General features: G+C 41.4%; 2 protein-coding genes across 4 annotated transcripts in view; both read right to left on the reverse strand.

Moving 5' to 3' along the window:
* CILK1 (ciliogenesis associated kinase 1) overlaps positions 1 to 1,143 on the reverse strand; it is a 38,983-nt gene extending 37,840 nt beyond the window's left edge. Inside the window, exon 1 of the mRNA XM_090282588.1 lies at positions 969 to 1,143. Coding sequence (XP_090138714.1) covers positions 969 to 1,069 — 101 coding nt within the window. The 5' untranslated portion in view covers positions 1,070 to 1,143. The remainder of the gene's footprint in view (positions 1 to 968) is intronic.
* Positions 1,099 to 18,402, reverse strand: LOC150007174 (uncharacterized). 3 transcript variants are annotated; one of them, XM_090282590.1, is made up of 4 exons: positions 18,251 to 18,295; positions 16,596 to 16,637; positions 14,111 to 14,203; positions 1,099 to 1,241 (listed from the first exon to the last, which is right to left on the reverse strand). In XM_090282590.1, the coding sequence occupies exon 4, from the start codon at positions 1,216 to 1,218 to the stop codon at positions 1,099 to 1,101; it is 120 nt and encodes a 39-aa protein (XP_090138716.1). In that variant the 5' UTR covers positions 1,219 to 1,241; positions 14,111 to 14,203; positions 16,596 to 16,637; positions 18,251 to 18,295. The 3 variants fall into 3 exon arrangements, with proteins under 3 accessions (XP_090138716.1, XP_090138715.1, XP_090138717.1); XM_090282589.1 differs by lacking the exon at positions 16,596 to 16,637 and having other exon boundaries at positions 18,251 to 18,313; XM_090282591.1 differs by lacking the exons at positions 14,111 to 14,203; positions 16,596 to 16,637 and having other exon boundaries at positions 18,251 to 18,402.
* Positions 18,403 to 19,056: the final 654 nt, after the last annotated feature.

Genomic DNA, 19,056 nt, shown 5'->3' on the forward strand with positions numbered 1-19,056 from the left:
ATGTTGCGAAAGCAATTGGACATAATGCGTGTGGCAGACATACTCCAAAGACCCCCATCTCCTCACATTCGCAAAGTGGTGTAACCCACTCTCCTTCAACGACATGCTTCTAACCAATAGAATACAACAATTTGAGAGCATATTACTTCTGTGATTAGTTTAAAAAACAAAATAAAAGGATGTGGCTTCCCTTGTGGTGGAAGACTCTCCTTGCCTTCTGGCTCCCATGTCTTGATGAAATAAGTTGCCTCCAGCCAACAGCCAGCGGGGGGCTGAGGCCCTCAGTCCAACAACCCAGGAGGTACCGAGTGCTGCCCGCAGTCATGTGAGGGAGCTTGGAACTAGATCCCTCCCCAGTCCAGCTTTAGACAAGATCCTGGCACTGGCCAACACCTAGACTGAAGCCTCATGAGAGACCCTAAAGCAGAGAACTCAGGTAATCCATGCCCAGACTCCTGACCCACTGAAACTGAGGTAGCTGTATTAAACCACTAATTTTGGGGGTCAACCTTTACGCAGCAACCGATCACTAATACAATGAATATGAACTCAGATTGCAAAGAGCAAGTGGGGTCAGGGGAACAAGACAGTAGTCACCAGACCACCACATGTGTAAATGATTCAAATTAAGTCACTTAATTTGTCAGAGTTTCAGTTTCCTTTCTCATGAAATATTTATTAATCTGCTTGTTCCTACCTCACAAGAGGAGAAAATATTTGAAAAAGTACTAGTGAGATGTTCTAAGAAGCAAATCTAAAGTGGCGATGTGTTTAAGACCTCTATCAGGAGCATTCCAGAGTCGATAATCATCTAAACCACAGAAATCAATGTCTAAATTCTCCTCCGTGCTTCCCGGGCACTCTCCTTCAGAACTGTTTCAAAACTGAGGAATGGACAGGGCAGAGCTAAAACAATGTTGACAATGCATAGCTGAGGGTAAATTCATGAAAGTGAAGAAAAAACTTACTTTTTAATGGCAATCAGCTCCCCAGACTCAATGCTTCTTCCCAGCAGGACAGAACCGTAGGTTCCATCCCCAAGCTGCTTGATCATTGTGTATCTATTCATGATGCGCCCGCTCAGGCCGGACCCTCATCTCAGGGCCGAGGCGGTGCAGTCCTGCAGCGGCAGCAGGCCTTCCCGGAGTGTAACCAGATTTTTCTATGGCAGCACCAGCACAAAGTATTCAACAGAACGTGACTATCTCCCAAATACATATTTTCAAAGATCAGTCTTAGGCCTGCAGAGAAAAATCAAGGATAAGGATAAATGCTAATGTATATTTTGAGTTTGTGTGTTTTTATAGTCTAAATTGAGAATCAGCAGATTATACCCACCCCCACCCCATCCCACCATTTGTTCTTATAAAGTTTTATTGGAACACAGTCCTTCCCACTCACTTGCATATTGTATACGGCTGCTTTCACACTACAACAGCAAAGTTGAGTAGTTGTGACAAAGATGAATGACCCTTTGCAGAAAAAGCTTGTCACCCTCTGATCTAAATAATGCTATTTAACAATTTTTTATGAAACTAGAGAAACCATTCTTAGAAAGTGAGTTTTTCACTAACTCGGAAATGAATCAGCTGCAAGTTAATGTTTTTTTGTTGACTAACCACTGTGGACAAACCCTGCACCATAATGATAGTCAATAAAAGTTGCTGAGCTCATGCTATATCTATAATGTATTCTATAATGTAGCTACAATTAACCATGTAAACATGCTAAAAACAAGAAGCTAAACAAAGAGCTAGTAATTTTTTAAGGACTCCATGTAGGCTGTGCCTCCCTTAACATCATTTACTTGCAGGATTTTTTAATTAAAATTTTTTTCAGTTGTATTTTTGTAATACATCATTGATTTTTCATTTATAAAACTGAGTCATTCAGTCTGCCTACAAAGATGATGTAGTAATAACATGTGATTGCAATGCATTAGATAAATATAATAAAATATACTTAGATAAGAGCAATTAAGACATTTTTAATTGCAGCTACTAAACTAATTACCCGAGGAATCAAAAAAGATCAGAAGACAATGATTAGAAGTATGTGACATTCTGCATCTAAATCCAAATCCAGTCTATGCAGCTCTTCCCAGAAGAATTCTCTCTCACCAATAAATATAGAAGGAAAAAGGGAAAAAAGTTCACTTCTAAGCAAGCATCACAGTAACATTTGTTACAGACAAGCTTCTCTGATGAATGCAAATATTAGGGGATAAAAGTCTGAAGAAAAACAAGATATCTGCATAGTTTCGAAGTATCTCTAAGATATTTATGAACTTCAAAGAAAAATATGGTAACTCCACAGGGGAAAATCCAGCAAAAACTTCTTTACCCAAGTGATCAAGTCTAGTATCACCATTGATAAGAAACAGGACATCATGTACCCTGGACATGATGCTCTAAGCGGGGCACAACAGCACAATGGTATTCTTGTCAGAAAGGCCGATCCTCAATCTATCCATGAGAAAACATCACACAAACCCAAATGAGGGAGGGTATATACAAAGACTGATCAATACTCTTCAGGTGTCAAGATCACAAAGACAGGGACAGACTAAGGAACTGTCACAGATTGGGGGCAATTAGGGAGACATGACAACTAAAGGCAATGTGAAATCCTGGATAGGATCCTTGAACAGAAAAGGCATGAGTGAAGAAGTTGGTGAAATTTGAATAAGGTACAGTATGTAGTTAAGTTAGAAGCATTGTGCCAAATCTAACTTCTGAGTTTTGATCATCATTCTATGGTTATAGATCATCATTCTACTAGGGGAAGCACTGGGCAAAGGATTTCTAGAAACTCTGTCCTATTTTTGCAAAATTTTTGGAAGTCTAAAACTACTTCAAAATTTAAAAAAAAAAAAAAAAAATCTAGTCCACCTTCTTGCGAAGACTGTGTGAGACCTTGAGTAACCTTAAGAAATATAAAGGTTCTGTCTGATTTCACCATACTCTACCATTTCATTGGAAGAGACCAATCTCTCCAATCCAAACTCATTGCCCTTCCCCCTAGAACCATTTTAAGGGCCCTGGTTAGAGGGGCATTTTTCTTTCTTTTGAAGTTCTTCAGGATCAGATTTCTACAACTTCCTTCAGCAGCTCTTCACAATGACCTATTCCATTGCTGGTGAATCAATATTTATAAAGCAGCTCCTTGACAAACCCTATGTAAACATCTGGGGATACAAAGACCAATAAAATGGGTTCATTTTTTCAAAGATCTTAGAGTCTCATAGCAGGGGATAAGAGTGATATGTACTCAAGATTACACACTAAGGTATTTCAAGTACACCTAGGATATGAGATGTGGGGAGAGAATAAGAGTAAAGTCCCCTGGCTTCCAGCTGGGTCAAATACATTTGGGTTCAGGGGGGCAGTAAGGAAATTTTTCATACAAAATTGAGTATTGAAAGAAAAAGAAAAGTAGGTACTGTATAAGGTAAGGGGTTCTAGCACTCCAAGGAACAGAAACTATGGCACGGGGGCTTGAACCTGCGGTGGAGGGAAAGGTGAGGTGCTTGGAACTGGGAAGAGATAACCCTAGAGTTGTGTTTGTGGAAGGCCTCGGGTGCCATTTTGAAAAACACTGGATTTGACTAGATCTTGTACTAAAGAAAAAGAAAACACCTATAAAGGACTTTAATGGGTCAGTGGAAACAACTGGAATATGGATGATAGATTAGATAAAAGCATTGTATCTGTATGAAATTTACTGAAGTGGATGCCTGCCCTGTGGTGCTGTAAAAGCATATTCTGATTCTTAGAGAATATGTCCTGAAGGATTTATAAGTAAAGGTCCATCATGTATGCAGTTAATTCTCACATGGATAGAACAAAAACTGTGTGTGTGTGTGTGTGTGTGTGGAGAAAAAGAGAGTGAGGAGGGAAGGCACGTGTACACACAAGCACACAAATGTAGTAAAATCTTAACAACAGGTAAATCTGGGTAAAGGTAAATGGGCATTCTTTGTACTATTTTTGTAACTTTTCTATATGTTTGAAATTATTCTAGATTAAAAATTGAGCCCTGGCTGGTGTGGCTCAGTGGATTGAGCACTGGTCTGCAAACTGAAGGGTCGCCGGTTTGATTCCCAGTCAGGGCACATGCCTCAGTTGCAGGCCAGGTCCCCAGGTAGGGACTTGCAAGAAGCAACCAATTAATGTTTCTCTTGCATGTTAGTGTTTCTCACCCTCTCTTTCTCCTTCCCTTCCTCTCTCTCTAAAAATAAATTTAAAAATTTTTAAATCTTTTTTAAAAAGTTTTAAAAATTGTCCTCAAAATGTAGAGGAATGGAATCTTTAAAAAAAATACACATGTAAATTTACTTAATATAAACCTAGTATTAAGTTGTTCATAAGATAAAACATTATCATACATTGTGGCTTGGCCACTTCATGATTAAAGTTGGGTCTGTTTGGGATTCAAGCTATGTCTGTCTCAACATAACACAGAAAGAGCATCTGGGCCATAACATAAGCAATTTGGGGCTCTGTGTTTGTTTTCCCCTCTTTTTCCTATTTGCCACCATCTATTTTTGATATGACAATATGATTTCTGCATCATTCATAATTTTATTTTCCAACAAGTTAAAATTCCCAAAGCACTGTTAAATGTCATCTTCCTAAAAAAAAAAAAAAAAAAAAAAAGTCACTGGAAACTTGATTTGTCAAAAATCAGCTAACTAATAAATTACATGAATAACTTAAAAAATAAAAAAATTGGTCCTGGCTGATGTGGCTCAGTTGTTTAGAGCATTGCTCCATAACCAAAAGGTTACCGGTTCGATTCCTGGTCAGGTCACACAACTAGGTTGCAGGTTCGATCCCCAGTCCAGGTGTGTATGGGAGGCAACCAATTGATAATTCTCCCTCTTCCTCCTCTCTCACTACAAGTAATGAAAAATGTCCTCAGGTGAGGATAAAAAAAAAATTTTTTTTTAATTAAAAAAAAAAAAAAGACTTTGACCTAGAAATAATGGAAAGTCAATTAAGCGTTTTTTTCTTTTCTTTTCTTTTCTTTTCTTTTCACTGGAGAATAACATGATTAGATTTGCATTTTGGAATCCAGTTAGTTACAATATTTTTCTTAATGTCCAACTAAACTTGCCTATTGTAATTAAGCTAATCTCTTCATGCTTATTTCTTTGTGGGTATAAAGAAAATATCTCACAAAAAATATATACATGAAATTAGTAATCAAATGTGTGTCCCTCGGCCTGTTCTTGCTTTAATTACACAGCCCTTCCTCACAGGACCTGTCCTCCAGTCCTTTAATTATCTTTGGCATTCATCTCTGAATCCTCACGCATTTCTCCAGCTCCTTGATGAATTGTGACTGAAACTTAATAATGATCTATGTTCCAGTAGGCATGTGGGCTCTTCCCCACATTCCTTTTTTTGCCATGACATTATACTAATGAATCCATCTATTAATTATTAATCATAGAAGCTTTTATTAGATAATGAATGTCCTCCTACTTCCCCATCCACTTAAATTGTGTAATTGGGACAATGCTTTGCCTCCATCACTGAGAAAACTATTCATGAAAGCATTAAGAACTTTGCTGAAACTGAGATAAAGTGGGTCATTCATTCAACACACAGTCACCCTAACAATTCTTTTTTTATTCTAGTTTTCATATTATCATAGAACAAAATCCAATTACTCTGGCAAGATCTGACTGTCACCACAGTATGGTAGTTGCTTTTTAATCTTGATATTTCAGGTAACTGAGTAATGATTATACAATAGATGAGACTAGTGTCTCTTCAGACTGAGATGCTAGGCATTATGCAAGGCTTTGGGGGCACATTATGGATAAGATAAAGGTCCTTTATTTACATAACTCACAATTGACACGTACATGAAAAACATAGTAAGTGCTATGGAGAACGTGGCAGAGAGAACCACCAACTCCTGGGAGAAAGAAGAGGGCAGACAACCCTTCAGAGAAGTGGGAGGGCTGAGGTACTAAAGAATGAGCAAAATTTTAATATACACAAAAGGGACAAAAAGAAGTCAGATGAAGGAAACTGTGTGCAAAAGGCTGGCAGGTCCAGGGCTTGGTATGTTCACGAGAGGGCAAAAGCCTAGCAGTTCATTCCCTGGCCGAACATTAGAATCACCTGGGGAACTTTTAACACATACTGATACCCAGGATTCACCTTAAAGAGTTAGGTAAGGATGACCTAAAACTAATACAAAATAATACTGAATGTAAGCTGTAATTGAAAATAATATTAATTTTAAAAGAGTTAGGTTGGGGTGAGAATGAGTTTCAGCAGTTGGGAAAGCTCTCCAGGTGATTCTAATGTGCACCAGGGTGGTGTAGTACAGGGCCAGGGCATAAAACCCACGGAGAACAGTAAGGAAATGGCAGGAAATTCTGGGACCCAGTTGTGAAGGGGTATACATAACTGCCAAGCAGCAGTTTGGTTCTTAACCTGCAGAGGGAAGCTCTCCAGGGTTTTTAGGATGGGAAATGACATGAGGAAAATCCCTCTTGGAGACCAAACAGATGTTAGAATAGAGAGACCAGAGATAGAGAGACTAGTTAGGTAGATACTGAAATAGTCCAGGTGAAATATGTGCAATGCCAGAATGGAGGCGTTGGACTGGATGAATACTAGAAACAGAAGGAGGCACAGGTTTGGGTTTGAAATAGAGAATGTGTGTGTATGTATTAGTTGGACAATGTGCAGAGACAATGGGTTCTGTTTTCTAAGGTGCTGAATTCAAGGTACATATGTATAAAATTTCTCATTGGAGATGCTCCATGGGCAACTACAAGTACTTCTAAGGTTGTTCTATTTTGTTTCCAAACATTGTGCATTACTGGAGTTATTAGGAGCAGAGCATTCAGACATGGCTAATACATTGCACAACTCTGCAGTACTCCACTCACATAGAATGCGACAGGAATATGCCCACTGGAGTGTTCCAGCACAGTGGCCATGGCTCCAGAACAAGGGACATGACAGTTGCAACATATACCTGAGTTACTGTTCAACTATGGATGACAAACTTCAAGAGAGATACTAAAGAACATGCTGAGGGGTCTAAATGAATCACAGGAAAAGTAGCTGAAAAAACACAGGAAAAGAAGTAGAGGTGACTTAGGAAGTCATCGTAACTGTTTCAAGTGTACAAAGGGGTATAAGAGAGAAGGATGAGTTACACTGTGCAGAGATCCATTGACCAGAACCATGACCACTATCAGAGCTTTCTATTCTCTACTCCAGTGGATTATTTCCGATCCTAAAATAATAAAATGGTATTATTCAAATTAGCATCAGACAAGAAGTGTCATTCCACCCATAGTCAATTCTGAGCATATCTCAGCAGGAAGTGGTTAAACACATTTGAGATCAGTATTGTTCAATTGCTCATCATTTTTGCGGTGGCCTCAATGTGATGGCTCATATCATGATCTGAAAGAGAAGAACAAAAGTTCACTGCTGCTCTGGGAAAACAACAGAGTGACGGACAATGGGCTGGAGAAAAAGGAGATGGGGGAGAGGACACTGCTGATCTTACCCAATAGCCATGCTCCTCTTCTTTCTCAGGTTATAGAAGCCTGATTTTATTCAAGACTCAATCTAATGAGGGATGGTAGTCACATACTACAGCCCTGGGCTTAAACTCTGATCAATCTAAGCCAAGCAAAGCAGTATCACTTCTACTAAAATTTTCTTAGGAGTGAGGCTGTGGCCGTGACTTATGAGATGGAAAGGAAAGCAAGCTGATGAGGAAAGAGAAAGGCTTCTGAGAAGGAAGCTACTCCCTAATACAGACAGCTAACAAAGAGGTTGCCCGGTGTTTCTGCCTTAAATGTGATTGTATAAAACTGATATTTAGGGCTCAGGCAGCTTTCTGGTGACTATAAGGGGTGAACTCTAAGGACGAGAATCTTTTCTTTCAAGGATGGACAAAAGAAAGAGAAAGAGAGGAGGGACAAGAGGAGAGGTTGAGTGTTTGATAATATCACTTGGCTGCTGCATGATCCCTGAAAATATCTGCCTTTGATTTCCTGTTATGTGACCTCATTAAAGGTCTTTGTTGCTGGAGCCACTGTTAAGATATTCTACTGAGCAGAGCTGAAAGCATTCCTGAAACAGCAGACTAAGTCTACACTGACTTAAGAGACAAAATTCTATAGGGGAGGTACTAGAGAAAGATCAATCGATCAAGAGATCAATCATCTGTAGTAAGCATAGTTTTGAAAGCTGGAAGAGGTTAGCATAGCTGGAGACAAATTAGAAGAATTCTCCACTGGCCTAAGGTTCGATTTTCCATCCCCCATTATCTGCTTCTATTTTGGAAGAGCATACGACTACAAATCTTTTATGGTGCAACAAGGAATGTCCAAAAGTAGCCCTGGGTACCACTTAGGGTTGCCTATACAACTAGCCAGCTGGGAAGGGGGTTCTTTTCTCCAGTTTATCAAAACCCAGCTTCTCTTGGATCTTGAAGATGCTAGGGGAATGGCTTTACCAGACAACTACTATCTACAGCTGACACTTAAGCCCAGACTCTACAAATCATCTGATTATACCCACACTCCCTGTTCAACAGAGCACCACAGTCCAGCATGGCTCTCTGTGAAGATGCTGAGAAATTGGAACATCCATGTTGCTCTTTCTTGCTCTCTTGATTTGAAAGTGTCCCTCAAAAAACCCATTCCTTAATTCATCTGATCTTATGGAATTTTCTCCTAGTCCTGTGACATGGCAAGTGGCAATCATGAAGGGATCCCACTTTGTACAATAAATGGGGTCCAATGTAGGGTCCATTCTGTATGTTACCGACAGTGAAACTTACCATGTATGGCAACAGAGCTTAAGTTAAAGGCAACGAAGGAAACCAGAGAACCTCCCAAAGACTTTCATACAATCATCTGAATTAAGCAGCAGTGGTTTTCATTCATTCAAGATTAAATATTTTATGAATGAAATCAGAAGTCTGTTTACTTACACAATGAACAATGGAATTCCTTTTTGAAATATAGAGAATATTTCTCTACAATTTTACACAAAGGACAAGGCTTCACAATTGTAGCTGAAACCTCTGAATACAACATTAGCATGTAGAGATTCACACTGACCAGAGGTTGCAAAGTGGGAGCTTGAGGACTGAATTCAGAGGTATGCTTTGAATCTATATTTAAAAATAGGAACTTTCATATAAAAATCCAGATTTGGGGCTTCTCCGGAAAAACTGAAAGGCTAACAACATGGGATCTTTAGCCTTGATTGGTAATAAGAAACTAGAAAAGGGTAGTCGCCATCTCTTTACACTTAGAAAGGACTCTTCAGCTCATTCCAGTCCTCATCTCTCTGTTGTCCCTAAAATAATTTCCTTATCAGTTCCCAAATATTTTTTTAGTCGCCATTTATTTTTGCTCCTTGATAGCCACTTGTTTTACTGGAAGAAAAATATTTCTCTGTTCCTATACTGCTATCAAAAGTGATAAACTAAAAGACCACCTGACAGCTGGCAGGGGGAGGGTGAAGGGGGGGAGGGATGGAGCAAAAAGGAAAAAAGACTCATGGACATGGACAATGGTGTGGTGATTGCTGGGGGGAGGAGGGTATTAGGGGACTAAATGATAATGGGGAAAAATATAATAAAGATAAAATTTTAAAAAGGAAAAAAAAGACAACCTGAAATAAAATAAATCCTCGTGTTTGAAGAAAAATTGGAGGAAAGAAAAACTGTTCTTCATTTTAAAAAGAAGAGCATTCTTTACTGCTTAACAAGCACATACCTAGCTTCCACGAGTCTTGTACGTTTCCTCCTCTGCCCCGCTAAAGCATTTGAACCCACAGCTCCTGGTATAGACAGTCAACACTGCTTGAGAAGGGAATGGAATGTAGCAGCCCATCCATTAACTTGGGAATTAGCTAACATGCAAAGGAGCAAATAATTAATTTGGGTAAATTATTCTCTGTATTTAATTCCCACTTACCTTCCTAATACATCAAATAAGCCAAAAAGGTACTACTACTAATTTTAGTACTTACAATGTGTACAGTAAGTACTATTATAATCCTTTGCATGTATTAATCCATTTAATCCTTACAACCACACCAGGTAGGTACTATTATTATCATCATCCTTATTTTACAATAAGGAAACTGAGGCATAAGCAACTTGCCCCAGTACTATTATCATCATGCCCGCATTTTATAGATAAGAAAACTGAGACACAAATTATTTGTCCAAGGTTATACAACTAATAAGTGGTGGGACTGAGATAGGACCTCAGGCTGACTGCAACAAACTCAAGGGAAAGGTGGCAAAAGATCCAAAGATCATGAAATCTTTTTGAGGATCTGAGAACAAGAGGAATTAGAGGAAGTACTTTGTAGCTGAAAGTCCAAATATGGAAACCAGGGATGTGGCCATGTTCTAGCTGGCCTCATTCCGCAAACAAACATCAGTGAGCCCAGCAGGGACCTCCTCAAGAGTGGAGGCAAAGTGAATGCAGACAAAGAGGGGCTGAGTCCCAGTTTCCAGCTGACACAGACCCCCCTCTGACTCCGTGTCTCTTGGTACTCAGGTTTACTTTCTGTACAAATGGGGCATTGGACTTGATGCAGTTAAATGGTTTCTTGCTCAAATGTTCTGTGACTCTGTGACTGTGTCAGGAATCAAGCTTGCATTTGTCTAAGAAAAAAATGGATGGTTGGTCCTGGCCAGGTAGCTCAGTTGGTGGGAGCATTGTTCTGATACACCAAGGTTACCAGTTTGATCCCCAGTCAGGACACATGCAAGGGTCAGCCAACGAATGCATAAATAAGCAGAACAGCTGGTCAATGTCTCTCTCGCTTTCTCTTTTTCCATAATATGCATAAAAGCTAGCAAAGAGAAGATAGTGGCCCAGACGGACCCCGCATGCTGCATGACATTTTAACATATCTCTTCCAGAGAGGGACAAGAACCCCCCTGCCTCAGCTGGGCCCCAAAGTTCAGAATCTACAACAATCACTCTTCAAAGCCTACTGCCCCAACCTACACAGACATAGCTAATGGCTTCCTCAATGCCCTGTCCCCATCTCAAAGTCCCCACAGCTTCTCTAGGTGTCAGTGACATGCAGGCATGCCCTCTGCATCAGCCAAATCACTCGCCTCGCCTCCTTCACCTCTGTGTTCTCCCACATCATACTCCGCTTGCACACAGTTGCTCAAAGATTGTCTGAATGGCCAAAATGTGAATTTTAGTCTTTGTTATTTATTTTCTGAACCACCCTTGATAAGTGTCTTAAAACTCTCAGTGCTTCTATTTCTTCATTTGCAAAGGAATGATAATCAAATTGTTTATCCTAACCACAAATGTTCAGAAGTTCTGAAATGGAACAACAGTAAATACTACTGAAAAGCTAAGGCAGGCGGGCTGTCTGGGCCCTCCCACCACAGTGCCGGAATCATTGGGTCTCAGAGAATCACAAAAAGGCCCCCTCAACGTGGTCAGAGCAGGTCTTTGGCCTTTGGGTAAGGCTTTACCCAACTAACAAAGAAATACAACTTTATTTCACTTCCAGAGAGTTCCAGCCTATCTTTGAAATAAAGATGGTGGTTTTCCTGGCTAGGTGACTTCGTGGAAAACCTTCCTGAGCTTGGCCCCAAAACCCTCCCCTCGGCTGCAGTCCTCAGTGGAGGCAAAGAACATCTGCTCATACAGGGTGCCCTCTCATTCCCAGCCTGGACACCAGAGACTGGGCCCAGAGACAATGCTAATCCTTCCGTATTTTGGAATCCTAATAGGCACTGAGTAAGTGCCACAATTACTCATTTGTTAAGATAGGAGACAGAAAATTGTATAAAAACACAAGGCTTCTCTGAGAGTTAGGGCTTACCGTCCCCTTGACCCCATTTGGACCCCCAGGAGGAACTTTCTCCCTTAGCCTTCACTGTTTTACACTGAAAAGATTCCATCTTTCATCTGTCCTTACAGGAAAACTGGATTGTGCAAAATCATTCAATGGCCCTTCTCATGGCACTTCTTAGTCCCATTTTTACCTTAACCAGCATATAATTAATTATACATCGAAGTCCAGGTTCATGCATGTCATAACTTTACAAGAGTAAATGAATAGTACTGTTAATTTCCTTTTAAAAGGTACTAAATTAGTACATGTGTTCATATTTTTTTCTCCAGAGCCCAATTCTTCTGCCTATATATACATTTTAGCAGAAATGTTCTCAAAATATTTTGCCTCTTAGGTGAGTGCTTTTTTCTATTCGGGGACAGCAGCTGCCAGGCCAAAGGAACATTGTTTAGTGGAACTAACTCACTCTGCCTTTGCGTTCAAGGTGCTTTCAACAACAGCATCCAGTGGTGAGATGGGAGGAGATCAGTTGTGTGGTGTGCCTCTTGCATTCCCCAGAAACTGCTCCAGGTCTTTACCCCCCTCTCCTCCATCAACCCCAGCTTCTGAGAAAAGAACTCCCCATGTACCAGAGCCCTTAATCCCCTGGAGAAGGGTCCATAACGTTCCATTGCTCCTCCTGCAATACTGAAGGGTGCTCATGCTCCAAATCTTAAAAAAAAAAGTCTTCAATCACTTGTAGATTATTTCTAAAGTAGGACCCATCTCTGTGGCTTTTGTGGACTATAAAGAACTGAGAGGAAATGGACATGGACAAGAGGTTGGGGATTGACTGGGGGGTTTGGGTGCGGCAGGGCAGGAGAGAGCAATGGGGGTAAAAACTAGGACAACTGTAAAAGAACAGTAAAAAAAAAATTTTAAACTGAAAGGAGAGCCAAATGTTAATGAGCTAGAGGAAGAATACCTTTAGCCTGACTGGTATGAAACTGTGGATGAGCTGGGGTGACAGTCCCTGTGCTTAATGAAGGCTGTCAAGGGTGGCCACAGTCCCGGTCGCAGCTGCCTGTCTGACTGCCACCCCATGTTCCAGGGTGGGCACGGTAGGGTGAGGGAAGACAGAAGAGTAAATGAGAACACCCATTCAAGTGCTGTGCAAATATTACAGCACCTTTAACTCAGGAGCTGCTCTCACTTCAATGTAAGGTGATTCACGACCATGTATAACAACAAACAAATCAATAAAAAGTATCAAGGAAGTAAAGGCTGAATGTAAAACTAAAAGAGAGCAGAGAGCAACAAACATTTTCTGACAAGGGCCAGTAAATATTTTAGGCTTTGAGGGCTAGACGTCTCTGTCACAACTGCTCAACTCTGCCACTGGAGCACAAAAGCAGTCCTAGAGAATAAGGAAACAAACGGGCACGGCTGTGTCCCAGGACAGCTGCTCTACAACGCAAGCAGCAGGCAGGATGTGGCTGCAGGGCATGGTCTGTGGGCCCCGGACCAGAAGAAACCCTGCGGGTAAGCAGAAACCCTTTAGCCCTCTCCATAGATCCTCACTTACCCCGAGGTGACAGGGTTACATGTATGAACTGTGTTTATTCCTCGAAAATAAGCAATTTGAGGGCAGAAATGTTCTACTCACAACTGTATCCCCAACACCTAGCTGAGTACCTGGCATACAGCTGGCACTAACAAGTGTTCACAATAAAGATTTCTGGAATGAATCAATTAATGAATGAGCAACTTAGAGGTTTGTAAGTGGTCATTCTGCCTATAGGTCATTTTCCTGTGTCGCCAATCCACTCCCACTGCCATCCCATCCCCCTGCTACCATTCTCAGCAAAGTTGTACAACTCTGTGGGGGCGAGCACACAAAACTGTGACTCCTTCTAAAAACGTTTACACTAATTTAGGAAAACATGCTTTTTAACAGCTAAGATAACATGTAAGCAGGTATAGCTTACTTTTTCCCACTCAGTTTTGTCTGAGTTAAATCAACTTTTAATAATTCACCTTCAAAGTAAAGGCCATCTCCAAGACCACAAAACCATTAACCATTGTTTTTGGAGAACTACAAGTTCATGCAGACAGCAACTTTCATGATAGTGTTATACATATAGTTGGGCATCACACCGTAATTTCTTATCTTGCTGGTTCCCAGGCCATTATCTTTTACAGTAACCACGAGGACAGTGATATGTTATCCGCACTTGCTCACAGGTCATACTATGCCTACAGAAAGGTAAAAAATGACTCACGCTGACCTTTCCACGAAAATCTGTGGCTCTCCAGCTCTCGGCCATCACTATCCACTGATCAAGTGGCTATTAAGAGCCATGTGAGGCCCTACTGGGGTCCTCCCATAAAAATAAAAATAAAAAAAAGAAAGAAAAACAGAGTTAAGATGACAAACTTAAAATCTAGGAAAAATTTAAAGTAGGATAATACTTATCAATGCTAACTAGTATAGACTGAAAGCTAAGTTCACTAGAACCTAAATTCAACATGGACACAGTGTAATGTTGAGGAAACTTCAGACTATAAAATTTGGTTTTTTTCCTGTAAGGGACGTTAATAATCATCCAACACCCTCACTTTATAGATGAAATCTAGAAACAGAAACAGAATCCTTATCTTCAGAGTAGCATATTTTTTTAATGTGTGAATAAGAAATGTTTTAATAATCTATTAAAGATACACCAAATGCTCTGAACTTCCCCTTTTGTAAAAAAATATATGAATGTATCACTAACTCTGAGCCACATATAAAAAAAGTGACAGATCTCTGAAAATGTGCTTTCTTCAAACTCTGAGACAACTTCATGAGTCAGCGCACATAGATTTGATTCCCCTGCACCAGTGAGTCTGACCACAAATACCCTTTCTATGAAAATTTCAATTTTCAAAGCACAGAGCATCAGGCATGTGTTCAATGAGCAAGGCTACTTCAGTTTCCTTGGAAGGAAATCAGGAATGGAAGCTTTCCACCTGGGTTGAGTATCTTTCTTGGATCTGTAGAGTAGTGATATTTTCCTACCATTGTACGGCACCTCACTAGATGCATAGATCAGGTGTGAATGCCCATATCTACCTTCTTCACCATGTTGGGAGGAACCTGCACTGCTTCTTTAACTTCCTCTTTGGCTGCAGGTAAAGGCATCTGATTCCTTCCTGCCACAACACTTCCTTAGCATTTTAATATAATTTGAGCCAGAAAATGATTTGCTTCACTAACTTACTTTTACGGGGTAGTTTTCTAGAACACATGTGGATTGATAAGGAAATTAAAACTGTGTTTCATAGGTAAGCACAGCCATGACTAGTACATGGTTACACTATCACCCCCAAATGATACGTGTGTAAGTTGCCCAGCACACACCTCTGTTTGCACATTCTTCCAGCCAAGCACATCAACCACAAACACTGAGGTCCAGAGATGGGAGATTTCTGACACTCTAGTCAGAGGACCTTCTCAGAATGTCATTTTTGTCAGACTGCTGATGAGAGAATTTACAATGAAGTGAGACACTATTCACAGACTGACAGATCGACATATACAGAAAGGTCACTGTACCCAGAATTCTGCCAAGAAAGAGCTAGGTAAGGAGTCCTGCCATAAACGTATACACTCATACATAACCCACAAGCTGAAAAATAGAAAAGTGAGCGAGGTAAAACTCCAACTCAGTAAGATCCTACAAAATGAAATGGAGGAGCTTGCTTCAAGAGAAGCAGTCAAAAAAAAAAAAAAAAAAAAAAAAAATCAAAGGCAGTAGTGTTCCTGGCAAGGTTCAGATGGAAAAACAGCAACAGATCCCAGAAGCAGAGCACTAGCCAGGAATAACCTAAGCTCAAGCCATTTTAAGTAAGGGCAGGATAGCACTCACTAAGCTTCACTGTATGACTGCCCATGCTCTGGGACTCCAGGCTAAGCCATGACTTGCAGTCGACTACCACTCAATCAACAAACATCGACCAGATATTTGCAACATGGTCAGGCCTCTGAGAGTCACTGTTGGGGGATGAGCAGAATTTTGTCAGGCATATGTCAGGCACGGTTTAGGTACCTTCACAGCACAATCAGCCGGGGAAGTATTGCCCCCTGCTTACAAGTGAGAGAAGAAATACTGGGCCAATCCCACAAGGCCACGTGAGTGGAGTCAGGCCCTGACCTCAATTCTGCCTGATTCCAAAGCCCACAGTGCCACATTACCGTGCATAAAATATGGCTCCTGCCCTAAAGAGGCTTAAAATAGCTTAAACCAATTAGCGATCAATACAGCCAGTATAAGGAAGGGCAAACAAACAAGTATCTTAAGACTTTAAAGAAAGAGAGAAATGAGTAGTTAGAGGAGACATTATGAAAAAAAGTAGGACTTAGGCTCCTCTCAGAGGACGGCAAAGATTCGCACAGGGGAGTGGAGAGAAGAGAGGGAGTTTCTAGGGAGAGCCTGGCCCCTTTAGCAGGATAGCAAGAAGACCAAACCCTATAGAGCACAAAGGTGTACACTAAACTGAAAATAAGGTTTAGATATGAGGGTGAGGCCTGATTATGAAAGGCCTTGATAAATCAGACATATTATTTTAGAGACTTTAGAGGAACTGCAGGTGGCAAGGCAAGGAGAGGCATAAGGAAGTGATAATTTAAAAGTTTAAAGACTAGATGGACAAGGAATGCTGAAGATTCCAGAAAGGGGAGCATCTCATTCATTCATTCATTCATTCAAGAAACACTGACTGTGGACTTACTAAGAACCAGGCTTGGAAGGCTCGCTAAGAGGCTGCTCCAGTCTGCAAGAGAGGAAGGGTGAGGTTCTGGATTAAAACGGACAGAGGGATCTATATACACCACTTTTCAAAGGTTTTGATGACTCATTGATATCAAGGAGGGAGGAAATGAAGGAAAAGATAAAGGTAATTCTAAAGATCAATAAAAACATAATTTCCACCTTTACTAGGAACCTCAAAAAGCAATGAGAATAAAGCAAGCACTGGGCTTTGAGGATGTTGAACAGTCAACAAATAACACCCTCCCCACCCCATCTCCCCACCCCAGCCCGCACCCAAGGCCTGTTCTTTATCCTGTAGGTAGGTAACTTCACTGAGAAAAGCCATTTCTGTGACTATATGCTGAGTTTCCTCAGCAAGGAAGACAGACTTCTGCCTATTCAGCGAGGCTGTATCAACCCACCCACACATCCCTCCATCATCTAAAACTAAACCAGTCTCCTTTAGAAACATGACTGCCCAATCCTGCCCAACCACCAGTTTTGACTTTGGAGAAGGGGGACAAAGCAAAGTGGAGAGGGGGAAAATAAAAAGTGGGCAGGGTCACTGCAGAGAGTTGGACCTTAGGGAGAGGGCAGTGGCACAGGATATAATTTTACATAAAGAATCCCAGCACAGCTCTCATTTATTTCTACACCTACTTCTTAGTGATTTACAGTCACTGGTCCTCAAACAGACAGGAAGGCCTTGAAGATTATGTACCAAATTGTAGCGCTTTGTTCAGAAACTATTTCAAATGTGCATATCTATGCATACATTAATTCCTAGCACAGCTCGCATATGGTTGAGACACAAATTCTTCTTAATTATTTATGTGTGGACTTACACAGATTGAAAGCTTACTTTAATTTTATATGAGAAGTGAAAACTGTAGCTATTAAACTTCTATTGCTATACAGAGTGCTCCGGGACAAAGTAAAAAACACAGCTGCCAATACCTTAGAGAAATCTAGCCCTGCATGACAAATTCAAAGTGGTATTCTCTTAGTGCAGTCAAGCTTTAGCAAAAACAGATCTTTATTTGGTTGTAAGTGGAAATGAATACTCTTTTCTGCAGAAGGATGCACTAAGTTACTTTTATATATAAAAGTAAAAGCCCTTAATGTTAGTGTCAAAGTCAAACTTTAAAAGGTGCATTATTAAAGAAACCTGTGTTCTGGAACATCCTTCAATATCCCTCTCATAACACGTGTTCACATTAGTAAGAAAGAAATCAGAGCAGAAAGAAGCCCAGTGAAAAATGGTTGCACATAAATGTGTGAGGATTCTTGCTCAGACCCCTTGCGGACAGCCAAAGGCCTAGTTAGGGAAATTCCTAGAGCAAGCCTCCACATCTTATTCAAGGGGCTTCAAATCGGGCATGAACCTTTCCCCTCTTTAACACTCAAAGGTAAACACCATAAAAAATCTTCTAGACTCTGAGGAAAAGGGAGTTTTCCTGCCAGGGGAGAGAGAGAGAACCACATGACCACGCAGAGAAACTACAACCCATTAACCTCTCCTTCCCGCTCCAAACACTCAAGGGGCCACCGGACAGGAGTCCTTAGCAGTTCCAGTCCATCACGCCGAGTGACAGGTCGCTCGGCAGAAGCCCCTAAATCCCTGACCCCACTTACTGGCGCGACGAACACAGGCGGGGGCCCGCCCCTGCGGTGAGTGCAGCTCCTCGGCGAGTGGGGCGCAGCAACCCGCTCGGGAGGTGAGAATGGGGGCGATCCCTGCTAGGACAGGCCGAAGCGTCCTTGCAGGGACGCCCGGGAGGTCCGGCGAGTCTCACGGGCCGCGCGGCGCATGGTAGAGCAGCAGGAACCCGGCTGCTCTCCAGCCTCCAGCAGGAAAACAAACAAAAGGCAGCGAGGCTTCTAGTAGGGACGACTGGCCGCTTTCCCTGGGAAAAGTTACCCTGCAGCTCCCCTCGCTGGAGCTGCGCGTCCCTGCACCGCGCACAGGTCCCCCGGGAGCGCGGAGCCTCTGCGCCCCGGTATAGGCTACTGGCCGGACGCAGCCCAGGGGTGCCTGCGGCCCGCAGACCGCGAAGGCGACCTCAGCTCCCAGCGCACGCCTTATTGCCGCTCGGCTGCATCAGGGATCTAGATTAGAAATGGTGGCCTTGGAGGCACGTTCTGAGAACATTTTATTAAAGGTAATCATGGTGAAAACACTTCTCCTGATTAAAAGAAAAACAACAACAAAAAACCATAACTGAGGTTGTAAGATATTGCGAAGGAGATCAACGCCACTGAAGTGTACACTCGAAATGGTTAAGATGGCAAACTGTGTTATATATATTTTACTACAATAAAAGATGTTTAAAATAAAAACGCAACTGATTGCCTGTTAGCATTCATGTGAACTTTAAGAGGTTTTATATTAGCAACTTTAGTCTGACAGACTGGATTGTTATCCAGGTGGGAAACAGACT

The sequence above is a fragment of the Furipterus horrens genome, unplaced genomic scaffold (assembly GCF_987537825.1).
Source record: "Furipterus horrens unplaced genomic scaffold, mFurHor1.1.pri manual_scaffold_6, whole genome shotgun sequence".
Lineage (NCBI taxonomy): Eukaryota > Metazoa > Chordata > Mammalia > Chiroptera > Furipteridae > Furipterus > Furipterus horrens.

Coding starts and splice junctions, on each gene's coding strand:
- LOC150007174 (XM_090282591.1), bottom strand. CDS start 1,218: ATGTATTTGGGAGATAGTCACGTTCTGTTGAATACTTTGTGCTGGTGC.